Consider the following 23812-nt stretch of genomic DNA (forward strand, 5'->3'; position numbering starts at 1 on the left):
AGGAAAGTGGAGGAAATGAAGGAAGCAAGTGGCAGAGGGGGAGGAGGATGTTCAAAGAAAATTTTAGATTAATCTGAAATCACAAAGAATAAATCTAGATTCTGCTATCTCCATATGGCTTGATAAAGAGCTTAAATAAAGCTTATGAACTTCCATAGGAATTCCAAAATTTAGCAAGTCTTGTGACCTGTTAAGGTACCAGAGAATCCAAAATAGTACTGAGAAAATGGTTTTTACAGTTAGTTCTGAGTGTAGACACCACAAAGAGGAGAATAAAGAGCAGATAGCCTGGGTGATAAGGAAAACAGGAGCTGAAGTAAAAAATGAGGTAAACTCAGTATTCAGAGAGACAGGAAAATGAGGGACTTACATCACTATGGTTGAGATTTTCCTTTCTTCGCTCTTTCTTTCTTGTTCTTTTGTTTGTTTTTTGTTTTGTTTTGGGGGATTCTTAAGGAGAGACAATATGGGTTAATGATGACCCATGAGGAGGTCAGTGTTTGCAGGATACTCAAACAAATTCAAGTTCAGAACTGGGTTGGGAGGACTTGGAGGCACGCACATGCCTGGGGGTCATGCTAGAGTGTCCTCGTCATTCACTGTCGGGCACCCAGCACTAAAGAAGTCTATCACATAGCACAAACGACACACACTTCTTAAACCATGGCATCCAACGAACACACAATGGTGCCAGGTTTTGCTAACCTGCTGTGCCCATTTATAAAACAGAAATACTCAGCAGATGCCTCAAGCCTTCTGGAGAATGTTATCTGGAGAATTCCTAGTTAAAGATCTACTAAAGACTTAGTCCATTGTCCAATCAAATTCCATGGAAAATACAAAATAACCCCACAGAAGTGTAACAAAACAGACAAAAGTGCTATAGGAAACACCAAGAACTTGTTTCTAAAAATAATTGCCAAAGGAGGCAGTGACTAAGCTAACCACAGCAGGATAAACTGTTACCCGGGCAAAGGCAAGGCTAGGTGTGTGGGTGGGAACAGCTGGTATATTAAGGCCCACACATAATAATTTTAGAACAGGGTGAACGAAGCGGCAATCGCTATATAACCAGCTCCCTAGGGCTGCTGGCAATGTTATTCCTGGGACGCTAATAACCTGCAAATGCTCAAGGAAAGCACAGAAGACTCTTTTGAAGCTAACGGTTGAAATTTTACACATTGTAACTTAGTGCATACAATGTACATTTCCTTCTGCTACAAAGCATACATTGACTTAGTCCAGAAGCAGTATACAAAGGGTAACACACATAGGTCCAGAAGCAAATATAACGTTTTCTTTTTTCTTGCAGTAGGCATCCTAACACATCCTATGCAGAATTTTACTGCCACCCAAATCTACTTTTATTGCCTTATATCAATAAGTTATGTCTATTACTGTCTTAGCACACAATACTGCAGAGATGAATAACCACGACAAAGCATTTTCTCCCCAAAGAACGGAAAAAGTTAGGAATGTTGCTATCGATGTATCTAGAGATACGACAGTTTGTGTTGATGTATCCCAGCTCATCCTCTTTCTCTACCTTCCCGCCCCCTCCCACATGGGAATATGGGTCTTGAAGAGACATTTAACCAGCAGTAAATCCTTCTGCTATATGCTCATACAACCCACAGGAACATCCAGTGTATTTTCAAAACCCGGAAATGTTTAATCTTGCTGTTCCACTTCTGAACATCGATTGTCAAAAAAAGAAGAAAAAAAATCACATGAAAGAAGATGTTTTCAGCATCCAGGTAGTTACTGGGTATTTATAATAGTTGAAGGTAGACAACTGCAAGCCTGGGAATGGGAAATGCCTAAGCGGCATATTATAATGCCACATGACATGTTATTCCACACAACGAATACTGCACAGAGGGTAGCAAGCCCAAGATGGGAGGGCCATGAGACAAGTTAGCAGAAAGTCCCGTAGACTATTACGGTGTTGTGAAGATGCAAGTTGCAGTTACTATTGTAAAATTCATTTTAAATAGTCTATGAACAAAAATGATTGGTTATGAGGGCTCAGAAAAAACATCGCATCCTATTCGTCTCGCTGACCAGAGAACCCGGAAGATGCTGCGAGACAGCGGGAACACAGGGCCCATACATCTGAAAGGTTTAAAATAGGAGTAGGTAGGTTCACCTTGGGTCATCATGACATCTTTTTTTATTTTGGACTTTTATTCTAACTTTAAATGTTATTTGAATTTTTGCCTGAGACAACATGTGAGACGTCCCGAGCCCAGCTAGGAGTGTTATTTATAAGGTGGCTGGATTTGTGGGCCGTGTCTCAAGACGTCCTCTGAATGGTGAGCGGGGTCATAGCAAAGAGAGAGACCAGGATGAGAGGACGCTGTGAAGAAACGCAGCCAGCTCCCCCTTCCAGAGCAAAAGCAATCTTCCCTGCCTTCTGTACCCAGCCTTAGTAGCAGAAAGGAGGGGGGTGAGTACCCTACACTGATCTGGTTTGTGGAAGAAAGAGTAAAATCGGTGACTGAGACAAAGTCCCGAAGCCACGGCCAAGTGTAGTGCCGTTGCCAAGGCAGAGATTTTCCTTCTCAAAACGCAGAAAATTAATTGCTAGCACTGATGAATATTCAACAGGATCCGCCGTCTAAAGATATCTCAGTAATAGAGTTGGGAAAGCGAGCATTTTCCTGATACGAAAATGCTTCATGCAGAACACCAGACAAGCAGGACACTGGCATCGTCTGACTGCCATGCATGCTAATTTTGAACAGGGAAAACTCACATACCCTCCCTCAGCAGCCACATCTGTACAATGGGGCAAAATGCCATCCCCGGCTCTAACTATTCCTTTGTCAACAGGACTCTTTGGTGTTTCACGTGAATTCTACCAGGCTGAGAGTTAGCGAAGGGGAGGACAAGGGCTGCCAGGGTGACCCGGTGGGTACCGCACACAACGGTTGATGTGAATCTGGCCTTACTTCAAGCTTCACTTTAACTACATGGCAAAGACGTAAAATCAAATCCTGAAACCGGACCATTGATTTTTTCTTGGCTGTTACTCTCCTTCTCCAGATTTTCACAGCCTTGGAAGGCAGATACAAGTAATGCTTGTGTTTATTGGATCTAATTACAGGGTAAATGAAACAAGAGACTACTAATATGTTGTTCTTTCTTAATTTTCCATCTTTTCTTCTTGTTGTTTGTGAGACAGGGTTTCTCTGTGTAACAGCCCTGGCTGTCCTGGAACTCACCTCATAGACCAGGCTGGCCTCGTACTCACAGGGGTTCAACTGCCTCTGTCTCCTGAATGCTGAGATTAAAGGTATGAGCCTCCACTGCCTGGCTTCTAGCCTTCCATCTTTAAGGCTGCTCTTAAATAGGGACAGGCTGTCTTTCTTTTAGTTGTTTGTTAAGGCAACGTGTATAAGAGTCACATATGACTTGCCCGACTTACTCAGCGTCTCCATATGCCACAAACAAGAACTTTTCCACCCAAAAAGGGAAGAGAATTTGTAATGACTTTTCCAGTACTAAGCAGTGTGGCAGACTGAGCAATGACACCCAAGGAGGTCCACATTCCTATCACCAGAGTTTCTGAACATGCCACTCTACATGGCCATAGGCACTTCAAAGATGTGACTATGAAAAGAGATGAACTTGGACTGTTTGTCTGGTACCAAAGTAGTCACAGGGGTCCCTCTAAGATGGACACAGGGATGTTGGAATGACAGGGGATGTGATGGTAAAAACAGCAGCCAGAGTGATGTCCTTGCTGGATTAGTGCTCTGTGCCAGGAATGCTGAGGGTCTCCAAATGCTGGAAAGGGCAAGGAATGGGTGCCCCCCTTGAGCTCCAGAAAAAAAAAAAAAAAACACAGACTCAACAGCACCTTGAGTTTAGTTTTAAAGGCTGGTTTTCAGACTTTTGACCTCCAACATTCCACACTTTAGGTGTCATAAGCCACTGTTTTTGGTAACAGAAAACGAATCCAAATGTGACCCTGGAAAACCCAGTTTCTAAAGCAGAAGTCATAGTGAGTTTCCAGTCTAGGTAAGAAGACACTAAATATTCAGGACAACAGTCTGCTCCGTTAGGTTCACTGCACGAGGAAGCTTAACCTCCCAATCAAATTCTCCGTAATCTCCATGAAGTATTCCTTCAACAGCTCTTAACTGTGAGGTTCATCAGTTGACTGGAGGCAAACCAGCATTTTGAAAAGCCAGCATATTCACTATATTCACGGAAATTTGCTTTTGGAGAACCAACCACCACGTTCTCCACAGGTGACTTAGCAAAGTGGCAAAAGTCAGGTCAGAAACCTCGGTAGAGAAGAATGCTCACAGGGCTGCAGAGAGGCAGGCGACGTGCAGCTGTCAGAGCGGACCTAACTGAAAACTTAAATTCCAACACCCTGGTCCTTTGTGACTAGACTGAGCAAGATAAGAGCATGAGGAAGCTGGGCATGAGGGGCAACTGCTTGTAATCCCAGTGCTTGGGAGATGGAAACTAAGAAATTCAAGGCCAGCTTAGGCTTCATGAAGCCATTTCAAAAGAGCACAGGGATTGTGTGAAGCCCCTCTGGGGAAGGGCACTTTCCTAGAATGAAATCTGGGGATCGAATCACAGTCTTAAGCCTACTTATAAGTTTAAAAGAAACCAACATAAGTACTCGGTTTCAAAACCAACTCAGATACCAAGTCACCTACAAGGCACAACTCAAACAAAACAAACTAACAAAAAACTCGGATTAGGGAGTTAGAGCGTCTGAGTTCTCATTTCTTCATGAGTTGTTTGTGCTACACCAGATGAATGAATCATTATCTCTTAAGTTTGATTTCTTTGTCTTGAAAAATGTATATGACAGCTTTTTACCATATTTGCTTTGAGGATTAGGCTAAATCACAGGTTCAAAGAATCAACCCCCATTGAAAACTCAATAGATGTCAGCAATTGCGGACAACTTTCCTTCCCAGCATCCTTCAGGTTGTGCTTTTCCAATGTATTCCCACAGCAGCTGCTCTAGTTTCTTTGTTGTGATAAACATCATGGCCAAAAGCAACTTGGGAAGCACAGGCTTATTTTACTTTACAGGTTAGAGTCAACTGTTGAGAGAAGCCAACACAGGAGCTCAGGGCAAGATCTTGAAGCAAAACAAAAATGGAGAAGCCTCACTTCTTCGTTTGTTCCCGCTGACTTGCTCAATTGGCTTTCCTATGAAATTCGGGTCCATGGGCCTAGGGATGGTGCTGCCCACAGTGGATTGGGCCTTCCTACATCAACTAACAATTTAAAAATGCCTCAAAGATAAGATCACAGACCAGTCTGATTAAGTTAACTTCTGAGTTGAGGGTTCTTCTTCCCGGGTGACTCAAGGTTTGTGTCATGTTGAGAGCGGAAACTATAAGAGTAGGCAATGTATATCTCCCTCTTCATTTCACTCTCTTAAAATTACAGACAATGGGGGAGGAGGTAGGATGGGGTATCATGAGTTCAAGGCCAGCCTGGATCACACAGTGAGACCCTTAATAAATAAATAAACAAACAACTAAAATTATAGACTATGTGAATAGGAAGCCTTCAAAGGCAGAGGCAGTCTCATTCATTGTTTTACGCTTAGCGTCTAGCACAGTGTGGCTGTTTGGGGTTCTTTTTTCCAAGATGTTTATAAACTGATCTGACTTGTGAGTTAAGGATCTGAGTCACGAGCCATCATCTGTAACTCCAGGATTTTTTTTCTTTACAACTGTGACCCCTTAGTTGATAAAATAAAATGAGTCACAATCAGCACTGATTTTCTAAAGAAATAACATGGGAAATAGCTGAGTATAAAACCATGGTAAGGTTAGGTATTGTCACATGGAGCTTTGCGAGTGTGTTTGGTTGCATTGTAAATGCATTTCATATTGTGGGTTTGGGCTTATTAATAGTGTGGCTATCCACCTTGGCGGCAATCAGCATTTTCTGATGTCTTGATGATTAGTGAGATGAAGCATTTTTCGCCGTGTCCCCTTTGGATACCTTGTTTTTAGAAACCGCTTTTGAAACCTCTTATAAAACAATTTGGTAGTATTCCTAAAGCTGAACATGCAGCTCCTGCTGCCCAACGATCCTACTTCTACTTGTTTGCGCAGTAAAAATATGCACACACATTCACAAATGGCATGTACAAAATGTTTATGACATCACCATCTTGCTAGCCCCAAATTTGATAGTCCCCAAGTAAACCGATATGTTAACACACAATAGAATCTTAGAAGAAAGAATAGATCAATCACAACTGTACACAGGAGTGTTAAAGAAGCCCAAAGGCATAAGAATAAGTGGGGGAAAAAAGCTGCATGAAAGCTCATGCTTAACTCGATTTACATGAAATTTAAAACTAGATAAAACTACCCTGTGTGGTGGTACCACGAGCCTTTAATCCCAGCAGAAGCAGAGGCAGAGGCAGAGGCAGAAAGATCTCTGTGAGTTCAAGGCCAACCGGCTCTGCAGAGCAAGTTTCAGGGCAGTCAGGGCTACACAGAGAAACTATGTTGCAGAAAATCAAAACCAAACCAAAGCAAAACAAACAAATGAACAAACAAACAAAAAACCTAGATAAAATTAAGCTATGGTGCTAAAGTTGGGGCAACCATAACCTAGGAGGCATAAGTAAGACAGATTTCATAAGTGCAGGCATGGTTCTTGATCTGTTGCCCATCATATTCATGCATTCAGTTTGTGACTTGTGAGACCTTGACACAATTACTTTGTGTGTGTGTGTGCATAATTGTGTGTGTGAATGCACATATATGTGTATGTCAGAAGGCAGTTGGGGTGTCATTCTCCAGGTACTCTACAAACACACACACACACACACACACACACACACACACACACACACACTGAGAGCATGCCTTTTACTGGTCTATATGTTGTTCCATACGTAGCTGCCTTTTTTTTTTTTTAAATGTAGGTCCTGGGGAAAATTCTCAGGTCCTCATCCTTGCAAGACTAGTACTTCCTTTTTTGACTGAGTTGTCTCCCTAGCTCCACAGTGACTACGTTTTTAAGATTAGGGAAACACTGACAGAATACAATAGTCCCTGATACACTCACTCTCCTCCCCTTCAGGTACTCCTGACCTTTGCCTGAATAGAGCCAGGGTCAGTAATCTTCCCGGATTGGGCAGCCCAATGTCTCATGGGTGTTTCCTGCCGTGGAACCATACCTTGCCTCTTTGAAACTTGCTCCATCCATCTGTTGTTCCTCCTTTTAGGAGATTCTAAACTCATCTAATCCCCTACCACCAACTGCTCATCAGATCTTTGAATAGTGCTGGCCTACCCTCCCTCTCTCCAGACGTAAGAGTCCCAGGTCTCTTGGCCAACCCTCAAAGCAGGGCTTTGAGCCCCACCCTGTCTGTTGTCTGCACTTCTTTTTAAAATCCCATGAAGCCCCAAACAGAGCACAGTTTACTAGGAGAACAGACAATAAAGGATGATTGACCTTCCACACGGAGAAAGTTCACTTCCTCCACCAACGCACCCTGTGTGCAATTCGTGCTTTCTTCAAAATTCACCATACACTCTTCACTCTGTTGAACAATCAACTGGAAAACCCCATTTTTTGCATGATTACTGTTGAACCCCAATTCATTTTCTGTGTTTGTAATTTTCACTGTCTCAGGAGTCAGAACAGTCTTGTGGCCCCATGCCAATATCCCCAAAGCTAAAGTCTGGTGATAAAGAACCTCTCTGGGTCCGGGCAGTGGTAATGCACACCTTTAATCCCAGCACTCAGAAGGCAGAGGCAGGTGAATCTCTCCAGAGTTCGAGGCCAACCTGGCCTACAAGAGCTAGTCCCAGGACAGCTAGGACTGTTACACAGAAAAATCCTGTCTCGAAAAACAAAAACAAACAAGCAAAAAACATATATGGGATACAGTCTTCCCACACCCAGAGACTCTCGCCAACAAACAAACAAAAACCTAACAGGGTCTCTAATCCATATCAATCACTTGTAGGAGCTTCATTTTGAAGAATATTTAGAGAATAATGAGATGTGGAGAAAACAGTATTCCACCACCATCCCGCAAACTGACCTACCCCAGACCCGCCCTGGCCTCGGCCTGGGCAGTGGAGGATGCCCAGACCCTTTTCCTTCCCCTCGCCCACAGTGAGCTCAGCCTGGAGGCTCTGGAGATGAGCCATGCTGGCCTCCTTGGGTTGTTGGCATGTGGCTAGGGAAGGGTGAGGTGGATGGAGGTAGAAAACGTGGCTGCGTGAGAACGAACCCACACGTTAAAAGTGCCGGAAACTAAAGGTGTCCTGGGGGAAGCCTACTGGAGTCTCTCCAGTCTCTAGAGAAAAACCCTTCCAGTTCAGGAAAAGATAAGCGGACTCAGGGCTGCAGAAAAACTTCCAGGCAACCCCGGGCGGTTTTGACGTCAGGAGTAGGTGGAAAGGAGAGTCACCGAGCTAGGGACATGCCAGAGAGCAGAGCGCGTGCTGGAGGCTGGGAGAGGTGGCCTGGGAACCAGGGAGGCGATCGGACAGAAAAGGGAGCTTTCGCAATCGGACAGAAAAGAGAGCTTTCAGAGGCCTCTAATGGTGAGGGGCGGCAGGGGGAGGGAACAGGTCAGGGACCCCAAGTCCACAGGCGGCGATGGAGAAGCCGCTCCCTACCTGGCCCAGGTCTGCTCCATGTTCCAGGCGCTCTCCTCGCTCTCGGGGCGCCTCTCACCCGGGGGTGGCCACAGCCCGGGAAGATACCAAGCCTTGCCCAGGAGTCTCCAGCGCAAAAAGCCCGAGTCTCTTCCTCCTCCCCAGCTCCTCTTGGCGCCGGCGCCCGGCAGAGGACAGAGATCTGCTCTCTGCTTTTTGGAGAGAGAGAGAGAGAGAGAGAGTAGATCGGCCGGGGCCGCGCCCTCAGCTAACGGTGCGCCCGGCACAAGGCAGGGACTGTTCTCGGGAGGTGGCTGAACGCTGCTGCTGCTGCGGCCGAGGCCAGGCCGCGGGCGCACTCGCTCCCAGGCTGAGACGCGACTGGCTGGCACGAGCTGATCCGCACCAGCTGAGCTGTCAACCGCGAGTGAGCGGAGGCGGGGCTCCCTGCAACCCAGGACCCGCCCAGGTGACACGCCGAGGCACACACCCTCCGGCTTCCACCGCCCCTCTTGTAGACTCGGAGGAATGATGGCCTCAGAAGTAGCCTTCGATGACCCTCGTCCTACTCTCTGTTCCCTTTCTCATCCCAGTGAGAGGCTTTGGACAAAACCAGCCAACTGCAAGGGCGTACCTTGGAAAAGGTGATCTTCCCCTGCGCTGCCGTCACCACCCACACACAGGTAACCTCCGAGCCAGAGATGGGGTCTAAGAAGGAAATTCAGTTGTACCTACTAGAGCGGCAAAAACACAGGTGATTTGAGATGTGAGAAATGAGACACGTTTTAGCTTCACCAGCCATCTACGGGCAGAAACTTGTCCAGGAAGCAACCCTCCGAACCAAACCGTGCAGCCTTTTTAGCACCCCATCTCAATACAGGCCCGGTTTTGCACTATTCTGCCTCCTTGCTTTTTAGTTCCCACAGCAACCGGGCTCTACCAGAAGTTCCCAGGATGCAGAGGGCTCCTGAACATCCCAGAATGCTCCAAACGCCTTCAGAGACTTCAGAGGGGTCCCCAGGACGCGGACTCTCTACCGTGGCTGTTCTGAGATCACAGGGAAAGCCTTTGCTTCCAAGGAGGGGTCTGCCCAGATCCTGTGCATCTACATAAGTACCAATGTTTAAACAGACAGACATACTGTAATTAGACGGCTAGCCTCCTGGAGCTCCCTTTTAACTCTGAAATAAACCTTTTTATTAAGTCACACAATCACTGTTATCATTAGCTTTACCGCTGGCCTTTTAATTTCAAAAAGCTTTATAACACCTGTATTTGGTGATGTCGATTTACTTTGTGGATGCCACATTTGAGAATAAGAAGGCTCGACTTTGCTCAGGCTCTGCTAAGGCCACTAGCATGGCCCAAAGCTATGCTCTCCAAATTTCCAAAGATAGATGGACAAAGCTTTTCTAGAAGGAATACATTCTTTCAGGAAGTCCTGCAATTAGACTCAGAAGAGAGAGCCGGCATAAGTGAGTGCTGGTGGAACCGCCAAGAGCTAGTACTGTGGCAAGAAATTGCCAACACCTCCAGGGTCTTTTATTAGTTCTCATCACCAATAGGAAGCCTGGAAGGGAAGGACCTCGTAACATACACCGGGTTTCAGAGGAACTGTTTGAAAATGTTCTAGTCCAGAATCTTCCCATCCCAACGCTCAGTTTGCAGCGAAAACCACACTGCTCTTGAGATTAGAATCTTTTCTCCCCTTCTGTTCATTTAAAATGTTACCAGGAGGAGACAAAATTAAGGTCCAGTTTGACATGAGGCAAGACCCACAAGCCACCTGTCTTGAAAAGAATCTACTGTTGCCTTGTGGGAGGGGCAGGGAGCTCAGCTTTCCAAAAGTTGATGCTATATTTAGTTGTGTCTGAAATCAAATTATGGGCTGTTGAGCTGTGGAGAGAGATTCTGTCTACAGCCAGACGTGCACTGCTTTAGCAGAGAGACACGCTATCTAGGTGAATGGTGGCCTCCAGGAAGCCAGGCTCAATAAATAGACTTGTGTGTTTTTGAAAGGGCTTCTTTTCAGCTACCACAAAAATGTATAACATATTTATCGCCGACCATTCAGAAGTTACAGAAAACTATGTAGAAAATAAAATAACTCTTAACACCTAGTGATAGTCGATGTTTGAAGCTTATGAATCTCTTCCTGGTCTTTGAAAAATGGACTTTCAAAGCAAGCATGAGCTCACTTACACACATAAATGTTTTCGTGAGGAAAGAGACTTATTTGGCATCTAAACACTTTCATTTTTTCTTAAATTTCAAAAGGAAAGCACTTGTCTAAATAGCACAAATCCAGCAGAAATGCTTATGTTTCTCCAGGTTACTTTTAGTCGTGTTTGGTTGGTGCATATTTATAAAGCTGTAATTACAGCTTAGATCTACATAGTCAATCTCCCCTTTCCACTTGCTAGATATTTGTTCATGTTTTCAGGAACTGTTCATATTTATACTCCAATGATTATGCTATATTTTTATATATGCTTTAAACGATCAAAATCAGTAACCTACTTAATAATATTATTTTGTTGAATAGGCATGCCATTTCTAATATTAGTGTCAAATAATACTTTAGTGAACTTTTTTCTGCCTCTATTCTGTCATTCTCTAATTATGCTGTATTTGGAATGTACGGATCCCTTTTATATTGGAACAGAAAGAGTGGACCCGAGAGTGGTCTTCAGATAATTAAGGCACGAGTGTTATATTCTCAAGAACTGGATTGGTGTTCTTATAAAAAGAGGTTGAAGAAAGTGCCCTGGTCTCTTTCTCTTTCTCTGTCTCTTTCACCATGTCAGGAGATAGCCTGTGTTCTGTCAGAAGGACATACAAAATAGGGATCCTCTTGAGAGCAGAGAGCCAGTCCTCAGCACAGAATGAATCTTAACCTATTTCCCAAACTGTGAAAAACACAGTTCTATTATTATAAATGATGAAGTCTAAGGTGTTTTGTTATAACAACAGGAACAGACTAAGGCAAATTATTTTTTGAGATAACTAGATCATAATACTATTGGGGTAAAATGACCCCAACTTTATCATCTTACATGTAGCTCAATAGCAGTAAAATTTATCATTAATTTTATATAATAGAGAAATAATGTGATAGATATAAGTCAGTTTGGGTCTCTGTTACTACTTAGTATATATAATCTAATGGCATCTCACTTTTCTTTACATTTATTATAATCCTCATTAATAAGTCTTATTAATTAATTATCGATTGATCAATCAATCAATTAAGCTTACTTGGGAAGCATTATCCAGTCTACAGGACATCCCTCTGAGGGGAGTCACTGTGTGTCAATCATCTTCCTGCTGAAACAGTGCGGCTTAGCAGAGACCTCAGGGCTCTGGCGTCTGCAGACTTCACACCCAGGGACCTGTGGCTGACGGGTAGTTGGGTTGACTGTGGGCTGTCTGCTCCACAGACCTCTTGTTCCGGAACCCATATGGAAGAAACAGCATCTGCCTGAGGAACATTTGTCTGTGTGACTCTACTATATCCTGAGTATCTGTGTGACTCTACTGTATCCTGAGTATCTGTGTGACTCTACTGTATCCTGAGTATCTGTGTGACTCTACTATATCCTGAGTATCTGTGTGACTCTACTATATCCTGAGTATCTGTGTGACTCTACTGTATCCTGAGTATCTGTGTGACTCTACTGTATCCTGAGTATCTGTGTGACTCTACTATATCCTGAGTATCTGTGTGACTCTACTATATCCTGAGTATCTGTGTGACTCTACTGTATCCTGAGTATCTGTGTGACTCTACTATATCAAAGAGTGCAGGAGCGGAGGGTAGGTATCTGTGTGACTCTACTATATCCTGCTGGCCACTATATGTAGTAGTCCCACAATTTTTGTCAATTCCCCCCCCCCAAGAGATACAGGCTAGCTTTTACCATTCCTCACCCCCATTTAAAATTAACTGTAGGATTTAGTAAAGGAGACATCACTCGCTTTGGCCTTTAAAATATGAGGGGCACTCGTCGTTTCTAAGTCGAGTGTAGATGCTAAGAATCAGAATATAATGAACCTTAGCTGTTTTCCACCGCCATATTGGAAGAGCAATTGTGCCGAGCCAAGGTTTCCACCAGCCCAGGCCTCTGAGAGACTGCAATGATGAAGGCCTCTCTGCTGACCTACGTTGAAATAAGGTAAAAATACATCACAAAAATTAAGTTCCTGGGGGCTGGAGTTGACTCCAGGGTTAAGAGCACTCATTCCTCTTGCAGAGGACCCAAGTTCAATTCCTAACACCCACATGGCAACTCACAACAGTCAGTAACTCTAGTCCCAGGGGATCCAACCCCCTTCTCTGGTCTCACGTGCTGCACAGATATATGTGCAGGCAAAATACTCATGCTTGTGTTTTTTATTATTTATTATAACTAAATAAATAGATCTAATTTTTTTCAATACGTCTTTTTAAAAAAAATTAATATCTAAATGACTGAGATTTGGGGACTTTGCTACCGCAGAGCCTGGCCTGTTCTGATAACTCTATGTCACTCTCACTTTGAGACCGAGATCAAATTTGATCAGTATTGCACATGGTCCTTATTATAAACCATTATAAACCTGCTCCATGTTTTCTGTATGAGAGCAGAGGTAAACTGTATTGATGATGCTGATTGATTCAGCCAGGTATGGTGCTCTTTCCTGGGTGCATAGCTTAGCTGGTTGAACTGACTTTAAACCTTTCTGATCATTTCCAAGCACCCAGTGGTACCTTCCCTTCCCTTCTGTTATTTTTTCAGTACTGACTTTCTTCCCTCCATCTTGACTTTGCGTGAAGGGAACTAATTATCTTGATGTGGATGGCTGTGTGACTTAAATGTAATAATAAAATAGCTAAGTCTAACATACTGTATCGGGCTTTCTTCTAAACTAGCTTCTCTTGTAGATGCGCTAACTTTATAAGTACTCTCTAGTTATCTCCATTTTATAAATATTTATGTGGAACCTGGGGAGATAGAGTATAATACCTAGTAACAACGTTGATAGTTGAGATCGGACACAAGTAAATTTAGTTCTAGAATGTCATGCCTGACGATTATGTGTGACACTGCCCAGATTTCGACACCTAGCATTCTCTGCACGCTTAGATGGGAGGACAGTACACCTAAGCATCCATCATGTCACTGGTCACCATGGATGCACGCTTAGATGGGAGGACAGTACACCTAAACATCCATCACATCACTGGTTGCCATGGATGCATGCTTAGATGGGAGGACGGTACACCTAAGCATCCATCACTGATCACTGTGGTTCATTCCACAGACTTGATTAGACAACAGGTATCCTCCTGGTCCCTCCCAGTGCCCTGCCCATCTCTCTAACTCTGCGTTAAGATAAATATCCTTTTGGGACAGAGTAAATTGTCCAAGACCAAGGAGGACACAGTTTCCTTGATACTTTTCCCATTGAGAGGTAGACTATAATTTTTTACTCTTTAACTTACATTAGCTTGAGGAACTTGCTTGACTAATAGCGTTCTGTTAAGACATCTAACTGTCAATGCTAGGTCAATAAGAAGTCTCCCAGATAAGAAATCAAACTGCTAAACAATGTGGCGAGGCTGGAGACTATGAACAGAACAGAGGCTTAGTATGCCACCATCAAGTGGACAAAACCAAACAATTGCCCATGTAGCCATGATGGGGGAACACCCATCCTCTGACCTTATTAGAACTATTGACCACCACTAACCATGATATAAGAAAACACCTACTGTTAAGCTTATAAATTTGAGAGTATTTTGCTAAACAATAGTAAATAATTGGAATTAAACTTAATATCTAGAAGTGAGGTATTGTAAGTGGGCAGGGAGTGTAATAGACACAGCAGGCATCAGCAGGCCTCTGGGGGGAAGGACCCTGAGGAGCCTGAGGGAGAGCTCCGAGGGCATTGAAGAAACTATTACACAGAACTGGGTGGGGAAAACCTGTACTACGTATTTGCAGAAAGAATATATAAATCAATGTAGAAAACAGCCTGGTCTACAAAGTGAGTTTCAGGACAGCCAGAGATACACAGAGGGATACCACTCCTCCTCCCCCAAAAAGAAGTGCCTTCAAGGCAAAAATCAAATCTAAGATGTGATTGTTAGACCCATGGAGACTTCCAAAAATATGTAAGGAAGAGCCTCAGGTGGTCTTCCATTTAAATAAACAGCATTCAAGAATCTTAAGTGTGGGTCTCTCCACTGTACAAAGAAGTTTCTTTTTTTTTAAATATTTATTTATTTATTTTATATACAATATTCTGTCTGTGTGTATACCTGCAGGCCAGAAGAGGGCACCAGACCCCATTACAGATGGTTGTGAGCCACCATGTGGTTGCTGGGAATTGAACTCAGGACCTTTGGAAGAGCAGGCAATGCTCTTAACCCCTGAGCCATCTCTCCAGCCCTACAAAGAAGTTTCTAAAAACCTAGTGGATCCATTTTCCCACATTAGATGTGGGGACAGACCAACCGAGTAAAAAAAGAGCATTATTTTTTTTTTTTTGGAAAGAAATGTAGGTGTGGCTTTTGTCAAGTGGAGATAATTACAAATTAATTTATAAGATTACCCTTTCAGCTCTTCAGGAAGTGGGATCAGTGTGGATGGAAAGGAATTAGGACGGCACAAGAATGAAGGGAAGCATTCACTGTACAGTACACAGCTAGTACATTATGTTATCGTCGGATCGAGACTGTCTCCCAAGGGGGCTGGAGAGATGGCTGTTCTGGCTACACCAGGTTGAGCCCCAGCACCCACATGGCGACTCACAATGGTCTGTAACTCCAGTACCAGCATATCTGGCACCCTCTTTTGGCCTCCATGGCACCAGGCACCCAAAGCACAGACACACACAGGCAAATCACCCATACCCACAAAATCAATAAACAATTTCAGCAAAGAAATAATGGCAAGATAAAAGTCTGTGTGTACCGTGCACACAGTTTTAGCCCTAACCATTCTGATAAAGCCAGTTGGATCTGTGGATGTGAAACCTGCATAGACAGAGAGACAAGTACATATAAACTCTCACATGGGGAAATCTCCTCTACTGGAGTTGATAAGGCTGCTACATGTTTTATGGGCTGATGTGAGAGTGTCATATATCAATCTGTTGATTTCATTGGTTAATTAATAAAGAAACTGCTTGGCCTGATAGGTTAGAACATAGGTGGGTGGAGTAAACAGAACAGAATGCTGGGAGGAAGAGGAAGTGAAGCAGATGCCTCAGACAGACGCCATGCTGCTCCAGGGCAGACGCGATACAGCCAGCCGCCAGGTCAGACATGCTGAATCTTTCCTGGTAAGGCACACAGATTATTAGAGACGGGTTAATCAAAATATGAGAATTAGCCAGTTAGAGGCTAGAGCTAGTGGGCCAAGCAGTGTTTAAATGAATACAGTTTGTGTGTTGTTATTTCGGGGCATAAGCGAGCCACGCAGCCAGGAGCCGGGCGGCAGGAACGCAGCCCGCAGCCCCTTCAACAATGGGCCCCCAAGAGGACCCAATGGGGAGAACTGTGACCTGGATGGATGCACCCAAGTATCATGGATAGAAATGGCTGGCTCTGCAGGGGTGGAAAGAACGGCCCAGCCCGGCAGTAGCTGAAGCAGGGCCTGGGTGGAGGGCGTGTGCTCAGGAGCCAGCACAGCAGGTGGCAGGGCAGCTGTGCCCATAGCCGCAGAGCTCAAGGCCAGGGGCAGTTTCAGAAAATGAAAAACAACCTTGGGGATTAAAAAGAGAGGGGCCTTTTAAAGGGACTTGTATTTTCCACAAAGAAGGGGTAGTCCGGAGATAGCTGATATTGATGGGACTTCAAGTTACTCTCACAAGCTGATACAGTTCAAGGACAATTTAGTTACCTCAGTTCCTTCGAGTCAATGTGGGTCCAACCAACAGCACGGCTTGTGCTGTGCCCTGGGTGTGGGATTGAAAGCTGGTGTGGAAAGCCGCACACGATTCCTTAAGTCACACCACAGGTCCAAGTATACACAGAGTTAAAATACAAAACACAAAAAAGAGGAGGAAAGCCCTTGACTGAAGCGGACCTTAAGAAGGAAGACGGCCTGGCCCAGGCAGTGGTGGCACACTCCTTTAATTGCCCAAGAGGATCCTCATGAATTTGATAACCGGCTGGTCTACGTGACAAGCTCTAAGCAAGCCAGAGCTCCTGAGTGAGACCCTGTCTCAAAAAGCAAAACCAAAGCGATAAATAAATAAATCCAAATAAGCGTCCCAACAGGAATTTCTCATAGGAACCAGGAAGGAAAATTAGAAAAATAATTCCTAGCTCACTCAAATGCATTGTGGGTGCATGGTGTCCATGCTGTGCTCCATGACCCAGACAAGGAAATGTAAGGAGATCTAACAGAATTCTAGAGAGAAAAAGTAAGTCTTTTAGATCTTAAACATCTCCCAAGGCCTATGTGTTGGAGGCTAGACCCTCCGAGTGGCACTATGTAGAAGTGGTGGGACTCCGAAACAGTGAGGCCTAGGAAGAGGTCTTTGGGTCACTGCCTTTTGCATTGGCTCAATGGGGATTCTAGGATCTTAGTAATTTTTATTAAAAATTATTGATTATTTGTATGTTTTTCCTGTATATATGATTGTATGTGAATCACGTGCATGCAGTGACTGCAGATATCCTGGAAATGGCATAACAGAAAAAAAGAAGAGTAGGCACCAAGGATAAATATAATTAAAAAAAATTATCACAAATTTAATATTGAAAGTTTATAGCTTTTATTAAAAAATTGTCAGCTTGTTTTGATTGTTCCACAATTATCAAAACAGCACATTTCATCCCAGAAACTGACACAATAGTTAGCTAATTTTTGTTGTTGTTGCTCATACTGTTGCTTTTTTGTTTTTTGAGACAGGGCTTCTCTGTGTAGCCCTGGCAGCTCTGGAATTCAGTCTGTAGACCAGGCTGGACTCGAACTCAGGAATCTGCCTGCCTCTGTCTCCTGAATGCTGGGATTAAAGGTGTGTGCCATCAAACGCAGCTTAATTTTTTTTTTTTTAACTAAGAAATGATTGGACAAAGTTCGTTTTCACTAGTAGAAGGGAGAGTCTCCCCCTCCTCTCCTGAGGGACTACAGAGGGTCCCACTTACCTGGAAGGGCAGGGCAGCACAGCCAATGTCGCATGGCTGCTAGGACGAGTGGCTCTAGAATCCAGCCCTGTAGTTTTGGTTAGGCTATTTACAGAGTCTGTATATTTCATAAAATAAGGATAATGACAAGAAATAGCTGATGGGTCACTGCAAGAACAAAACAAGTTTGTCTATATCGAATATTTAATTCATTGCCTGGTGTTTTAAAACTTCAATAAATCGTGGCCTTTTAAAAATTGATGTTTGCATACCACAAATAACTCCTCGACTCTACAATAGCAGTTATGAATTAATTTTGTTCTACAAAGTGCTCTCCAGGCCTAGGCCGGTGACCCCAAATTTCCATTTCTCAGCTTCCTGTCTTATCATAGGACGATGCTCTGAAACTGAATAAGCAGGTTCCCTAACATCTTTCTTGCTCTGTGTTTCAGGAGTGTGTGTGTGTGTGTGTGTGTGTGTGTGCGTGTGTGTGTGTATTCATAACCACCCCCTTCGCTGGCTAGCCTTGTCTGTCAGCTGTAACAGAAACCTCAAAGAAGGAAACTATGAACAAGGCTTCAGACAGCTGCTGGTAATTTGCTCATGAACGGCCCGCCCAGCCTTTCAACACCCTCTGTTTATGTGCATCCGATGTTGGGGGAGGGGAAATCATGCAAGAAATGCGGTATGCAAATTTCTCGGAGGGGTTTTGGAAGGGAGAAAAGGCTTGGGTTGATTCTGTGTAATTCTCAATTTTTTTTTTTTGATTATAGATAATAAACCTTAAAAATTGTGCAGGCTGACAGTATGGTCAATAAATACATTTCTGGAAACAGAAACAATACTGACATAAATTCCTAAAAGCTTCCAAACATTCTTGACAATCCACCATCATTAAAACCCAAGTCCTTTCCTAGAATGGGGCAAGTTGCTCTAGGAGCAGACATCATCCAGGATTAGCTTCGGACCCACAAGGAGAAGTAAGCGAAATAGCAAATCCTCGTTTAAAGCTGAGACTGGATTTTTGAATTATAATAAAGTTTGCTAAGAACAATATAGACTATGTCCGCCCTTGGTCCTTGCCTTTGAACATAGTCATCTACTACCTTATCTCTGAAGACAGACAGATATAGTGGTATATTATTCGTGTTTTAATAAATAAAGCTTGCCTGAAGATCAGAAAAGCAAAACAACCAGTCACTAACTCTTACCTCTATCTCTAACCGAAATGGCGATCCTGCCTCTTTGTATCCTCAGAACGAGACTGAGTGTAAAATCTGTCTCCTCATTGTCTTATATTCCTCTCTAGTGCACCACCACTGCCCAGCTTCTATGGCTGACCAGTGTGGCTGCTTTGCACTGACCTTCAGGCAAGCTGTATTTACTAAAACACAAATAATATACCACTATAGACAGATGATCGGAAGAAAGGAAAGAAAGAGAGAGAGAGAGAGAGAGGGAGAGGGAGAGAGGGAGGGAGAGAGGAAGGGAGGGAGGGGAAGGAAAAAAGGAAGGAACTAAGGAACAAGCAAAGGACGAAACAAAGGAAGGAAGATACATACATACATAACCTATCTTTGGATTTTAAAAATATTTCCATTTGCTGGGCAGTGATGGTACACACCTTTAATGCCAGCACTTAGGAGGCAGAGGCAAGTGGATTTCTGTGGCAGTTCAAGGCCAACCTGGTCTACAGAGTTTCAGGACAGCCACAGCTACATAGACCCTATCTCGAAAAAACAATATATATTTCCACTCACAATTTTTTCTGTACTTCTGAGAAGAACTGCAAAATATCACAATGGAGTCTTATAAGTCTTTACTTGATTAACCATGGTATTTTTCCTACACACACACACACACACACACAGAGACGGTTCTTGCTGACATCCAGATGAATCATTTGAAAGTCTAATATGGATTCTTCACTACTAAAGGATTTCAGTTTTTCTTAAGACTAATTAAAATTATTAAATATCTGTGATTGCACCCCTTCCTCATGGGCCAGCTTTTGTCTTCACTAAACAGAATACTTTGCTCATCCAAAGTCCCTGAAGCCAAGTTCTTGACAACTAACTCTCGGTAGCCACCCCTAAGTGGTACTTGGCTCCCATCTGCATAATCAAGAGGGCTCATCAAGTGCTCACTCCCAAGACAAAGGCGAAGCAGACAACAAAGACAAATTCTCTCTTCTTCACTTGGAACCACTGGAAGCCAATTTTCTGGCAGTTTAAAACAGCTGGGGTCCCCCCCAACCTCCCCACCTCCCTATGCCCGCCTGCCACTTCTTTCAGCTGGCAGGGGTTCAAAAGCATCAAGAAGCCACCCCAGAAAGCTTGAAGCAAGTTAAACAATCAAGTAAGTTCTAAGGAGAAAAACCTCACCTCCTGCCTGCCATTTCCCCTCATTTTCATGTCAGCTCCAAAGCTACTGCACTTGACAACGAGTTTTTGGAAATCTTACCCAAAGGAGGAGCAAACTTTTTACAGTCATTTATCCTGGATCTGAGAGAAAATTCTCTCATAACACTCTCATATCAGTCCGATAAAGCAAAACTTAATGAATGATATTTTAATTCAATATTTTAAGAAACAAAGCTGATGTTAGCATGTTTATGATGCTGGGAAGATGGTTCAGTTGGCATAGCATCTGCTGTGCACGCATAAAGATTGAGTTCAATCCCCAGCACACACTAGGAAACTCTGCCTCAAAATACAAGGTGGACGACTCTAGAGGAATGACATCCAAGACTGACTTGTGGCCAACACACATGTGCAGTCAAGGTCTCATGCCGACATGCATACACATCCATGATGAAGTAAATTCTGGGAGTAATTACCCTGCTTCCTCCTAACTATGACCTTAGCTATTCTTTCCTAAATGGCATGCCAAGATGCATGGTTACATGGCAAACCATTACATGGGGTTCTCTTTTGCGCCAGGCTCCGCCAACCTTGTTAGTCACAGCTCTTGGCCTGTGTATCGTGAACTTTCAGGGAGTAGATGGCCCCTTTAAGATTCCATCAGGTAAAAGCAACTGTGCCTGAAAGAGAGATAGACCAGCGCGGGTCATGGCTTTTGCATGCAAGCCTGAAGACTTGAGTTTGATCCCTGGAAACCACATAAAGATGGAAAGAGAGAACTAACTCACTCTGCATATTCCTACCTTACTGAGGCCCAACTCAGAAAGGTGTAACTATTTCTTTTTCTTCAAGATGCTGGCCAGAGCCTAAATATGCTTTTAAACTCCATGGCTAACGTCGTGGGCTTCTGTACTCCTTTTCCTGAGCTCCCTGCTCACCTTGTGGCTGCCTGCCGCCCAGCGGTTGACCTCTGTACTGCAACATAGTTCTCGTTCCCTCTTTTCTCTGTTCTCCTTCCCTGCAGGCAGCTGCGAGATTTACGTCTTGCCTGTTGTAGTACGAATAATAAAAACCCAGAGACAGATATTGGGGTTCAACCTGAAGATCAGGAAAGCAAAGCAGCCCGCCACTAGAGAAAACCTTTGCCAAGACTAGGCGACCACAAAATTAAGCAACCTAAACCTCTCTCTCCTTCTATTTTATATTCTCCGTAGTGCTGGGATTAAAGGTGTATGTCACCATCGCCTGATCTCTAGTGGCTTTAGCTTTGCCTCTGGTCTTCAGGCAAGACTTATTTATTAAACACAAATTATATACCATTATAGCCTGTCCTAAGGTGTTCCTTTTCAACTCAGTCTTCTGTTTGAGTCCATTCTTGTGTTATTTTATTAATGAGAGGAACGCTGAAGAGGGAACCCTAGCTTCCCAGGTGTCACTGAAGTTTTCTGGTGAAACCTTTCCTAACTTTTAATTCTTGCCAGAAACAAACAAAATGAGCCCATTCCTGGACCCCTAGACTGCATCATTCTGACCGCCACATGCGTGCTGGGGCACCTCCCACAATATTTTCAAAAGCAGCTATGAGAAACGGCCAGCTAGTTCGACCTACGTTTCAGTCTCAAATCTCACCTGCAAGTTGCCGTGATCTCCGAGGCACTGGGGAGGTGGCAGAACAGGGAAGGGAGTAGGAGTGAGTGGTAGGAGAGAAAAGGAAGATCAAGCTACTTCAAAGGCAGCCATTAAAGCGACTAGAAAGTGAATATCTTGTTTTCATTGCTGTTTGGACTTGTTTGTTGTGTTTTGAGGCAGCATCTCATGTCACTCGAGTTGGCCTCAAACTCTTGACCTTTCTGCTTCCACTTCCCCAAGTGCTAGGATGACAGGAGTGTGCCACCACCCTTGGCTCTCGATGTCACTGTTCACGATCCTGTCTTCTAAACACACACACACACACACACACACACACACACACACACACAGGACTACAAGCAATTGTCCGTATAACTTGAAAAAACAAATCTATTTCACCTTGACTCTTTTGTCACGTGACCAGAAGCAGCCAGGCTTTCTTCGTGCTTTATGAAGACTATAGTGACTTCTGGCTGCTTAGGACACTTCCAAACTGGAGCCTCTCCATTGGTAACAGCTGCTCACCCAGGAGACCTGGACACTGTGACAATAAAAGCCACCCACAAGTGACCTCTGCTGGTAGAATCTATCTTGCTGCTGCAGATATATTTTATTTGACCCTCACTATTTCCTATAGTTTAACTTTTTCCCCCCATTCTCACACCTCACCCGCTGTGTTTGTTTTTGCTCCCTGCCATGCCTCTATAGGCATTTACTTATCTCCTAGTGGTGTGGCATCATGGGCCTGCCTTCCTGCATCTTTATCAATGTCTGGTTCATGTATTTTTCTGGTCTTGTGTTTGATTCTTTTACCTTTGTGGATAGATTTGTTAGTTTCTTTGGAGACAGAATCTCACTTTGCATGTCTGGATGTCCTAGAACTATGTAGACCAATTAGCTTTGAACTTGTGGCAATCTCCTGTCCCTCTCCTGAGTTCTAGAATTATAGGCATGTACCACCATGCCTGGTCCTTGTACTATTTCTCATCTACCCTCTGGGTAGGGCACTCCAAAGCTCAGCTTAACAAGGTGCACCATTGATCATGTGCCTGGCCAGCCCTCCACCAGATTCGGCTCTCTGATTGCTTTTACTGAAATATGTATAGCTAGTAGCTCATTCTACTGATACCAGGGTCAAGCTCTTCAGCTCAGTCTGATTTCCAAGGATCAAACCTCTCTTCCGATCTCTCTGTGAGCCAGAGTGGAGAGCCCAATTCAACTCTTTCTTTTATAGGTTGCCCTGGTCATAGTGCTTTGACACTAATATAGATACTGAGAGGGGAGGCTGTTTTTGTTGTTCATGAGGGTAGCTTCTCTGTGTCACCATTTCTCCTGTTGCCTCACCTGCCAGTTAGCCTTGGAAAGTGGATATGTGGTGGGTGAGGCCTCAAGGTGGGCACGATTCTGAACACATGTGCCTATTACTTTGGGCAGTAGGGCCCCAGTCACTTTGTGTCTTTGTTGTCTGAAAAGGGTCCCAGATTCTCCTTTAAATTTGCAGCTTCCTCATTTCCACTAACCTGAATAGGGCATGCTCTGAAGTTTGGGGGATATAGTCTCAGTGGTGGCCACGCCCACTTCCTTTTTCTAAACAAGTCATTGGATTCTCTGTGATGACCTTCATGGGTTTTGCTGTGTGAATTAGAAAACAAGTCCTCACAAGGTCAGATTCTGTGATTCACTTTACTGTTTTAAAGCCAGTGACTTATTCAAATGTATACTGACTTGAAGACAGGTCATTTTTGTCTAAGTTCTAGCAAAGAATTTTAAAGTTGATTTTTTGTATTGACTCACAGTTCTATTTTGATTTCTTTTTAAGGGAATATAGACTTAGTGGCATTGCAAAGGAAGTGTTTTTAAACATAGACAAATGAAAATAACGTCTCCACTGGGCAGGACACGGACATTTAGCGCACCTGCATGTTAAGCCTGACATCTGCTCTCCCACAGCTATATGACCTTGTCAAACTGGGTTTATTTGTGTAGTTCTGGCTGTCACTCTGTAGACCAGGCTGGTCTCAAACTCAGAGATCTGCCTGCTTGTGCCTCCCAAGTACTGGGATTAAAGGTGTGCACCA

The 23812-nt window shown here is 43.9% G+C and overlaps 1 protein-coding gene across 6 annotated transcripts in view; it reads right to left on the reverse strand.

Moving 5' to 3' along the window:
- LOC130889281 (myomegalin-like) overlaps nt 1-23812 on the reverse strand; it is a 205545-nt gene that overhangs the window by 175207 nt on the left and 6526 nt on the right. Inside the window, exon 1 of one of the 6 annotated variants that reach the window (XM_057792878.1) lies at nt 8643-8817. The exons of the other annotated variants lie outside the window; for them this stretch is intronic. Within the exon in view, the coding sequence (XP_057648861.1) occupies nt 8643-8662 (20 nt within the window). The 5' untranslated portion in view covers nt 8663-8817. Of the gene's footprint in view, nt 1-8642; nt 8818-23812 lie in introns of those variants that run through there. 6 annotated transcript variants of the gene reach the window in all.

Source organism: Chionomys nivalis, chromosome 18 (assembly GCF_950005125.1).
Source record: "Chionomys nivalis chromosome 18, mChiNiv1.1, whole genome shotgun sequence".
Lineage (NCBI taxonomy): Eukaryota > Metazoa > Chordata > Mammalia > Rodentia > Cricetidae > Chionomys > Chionomys nivalis.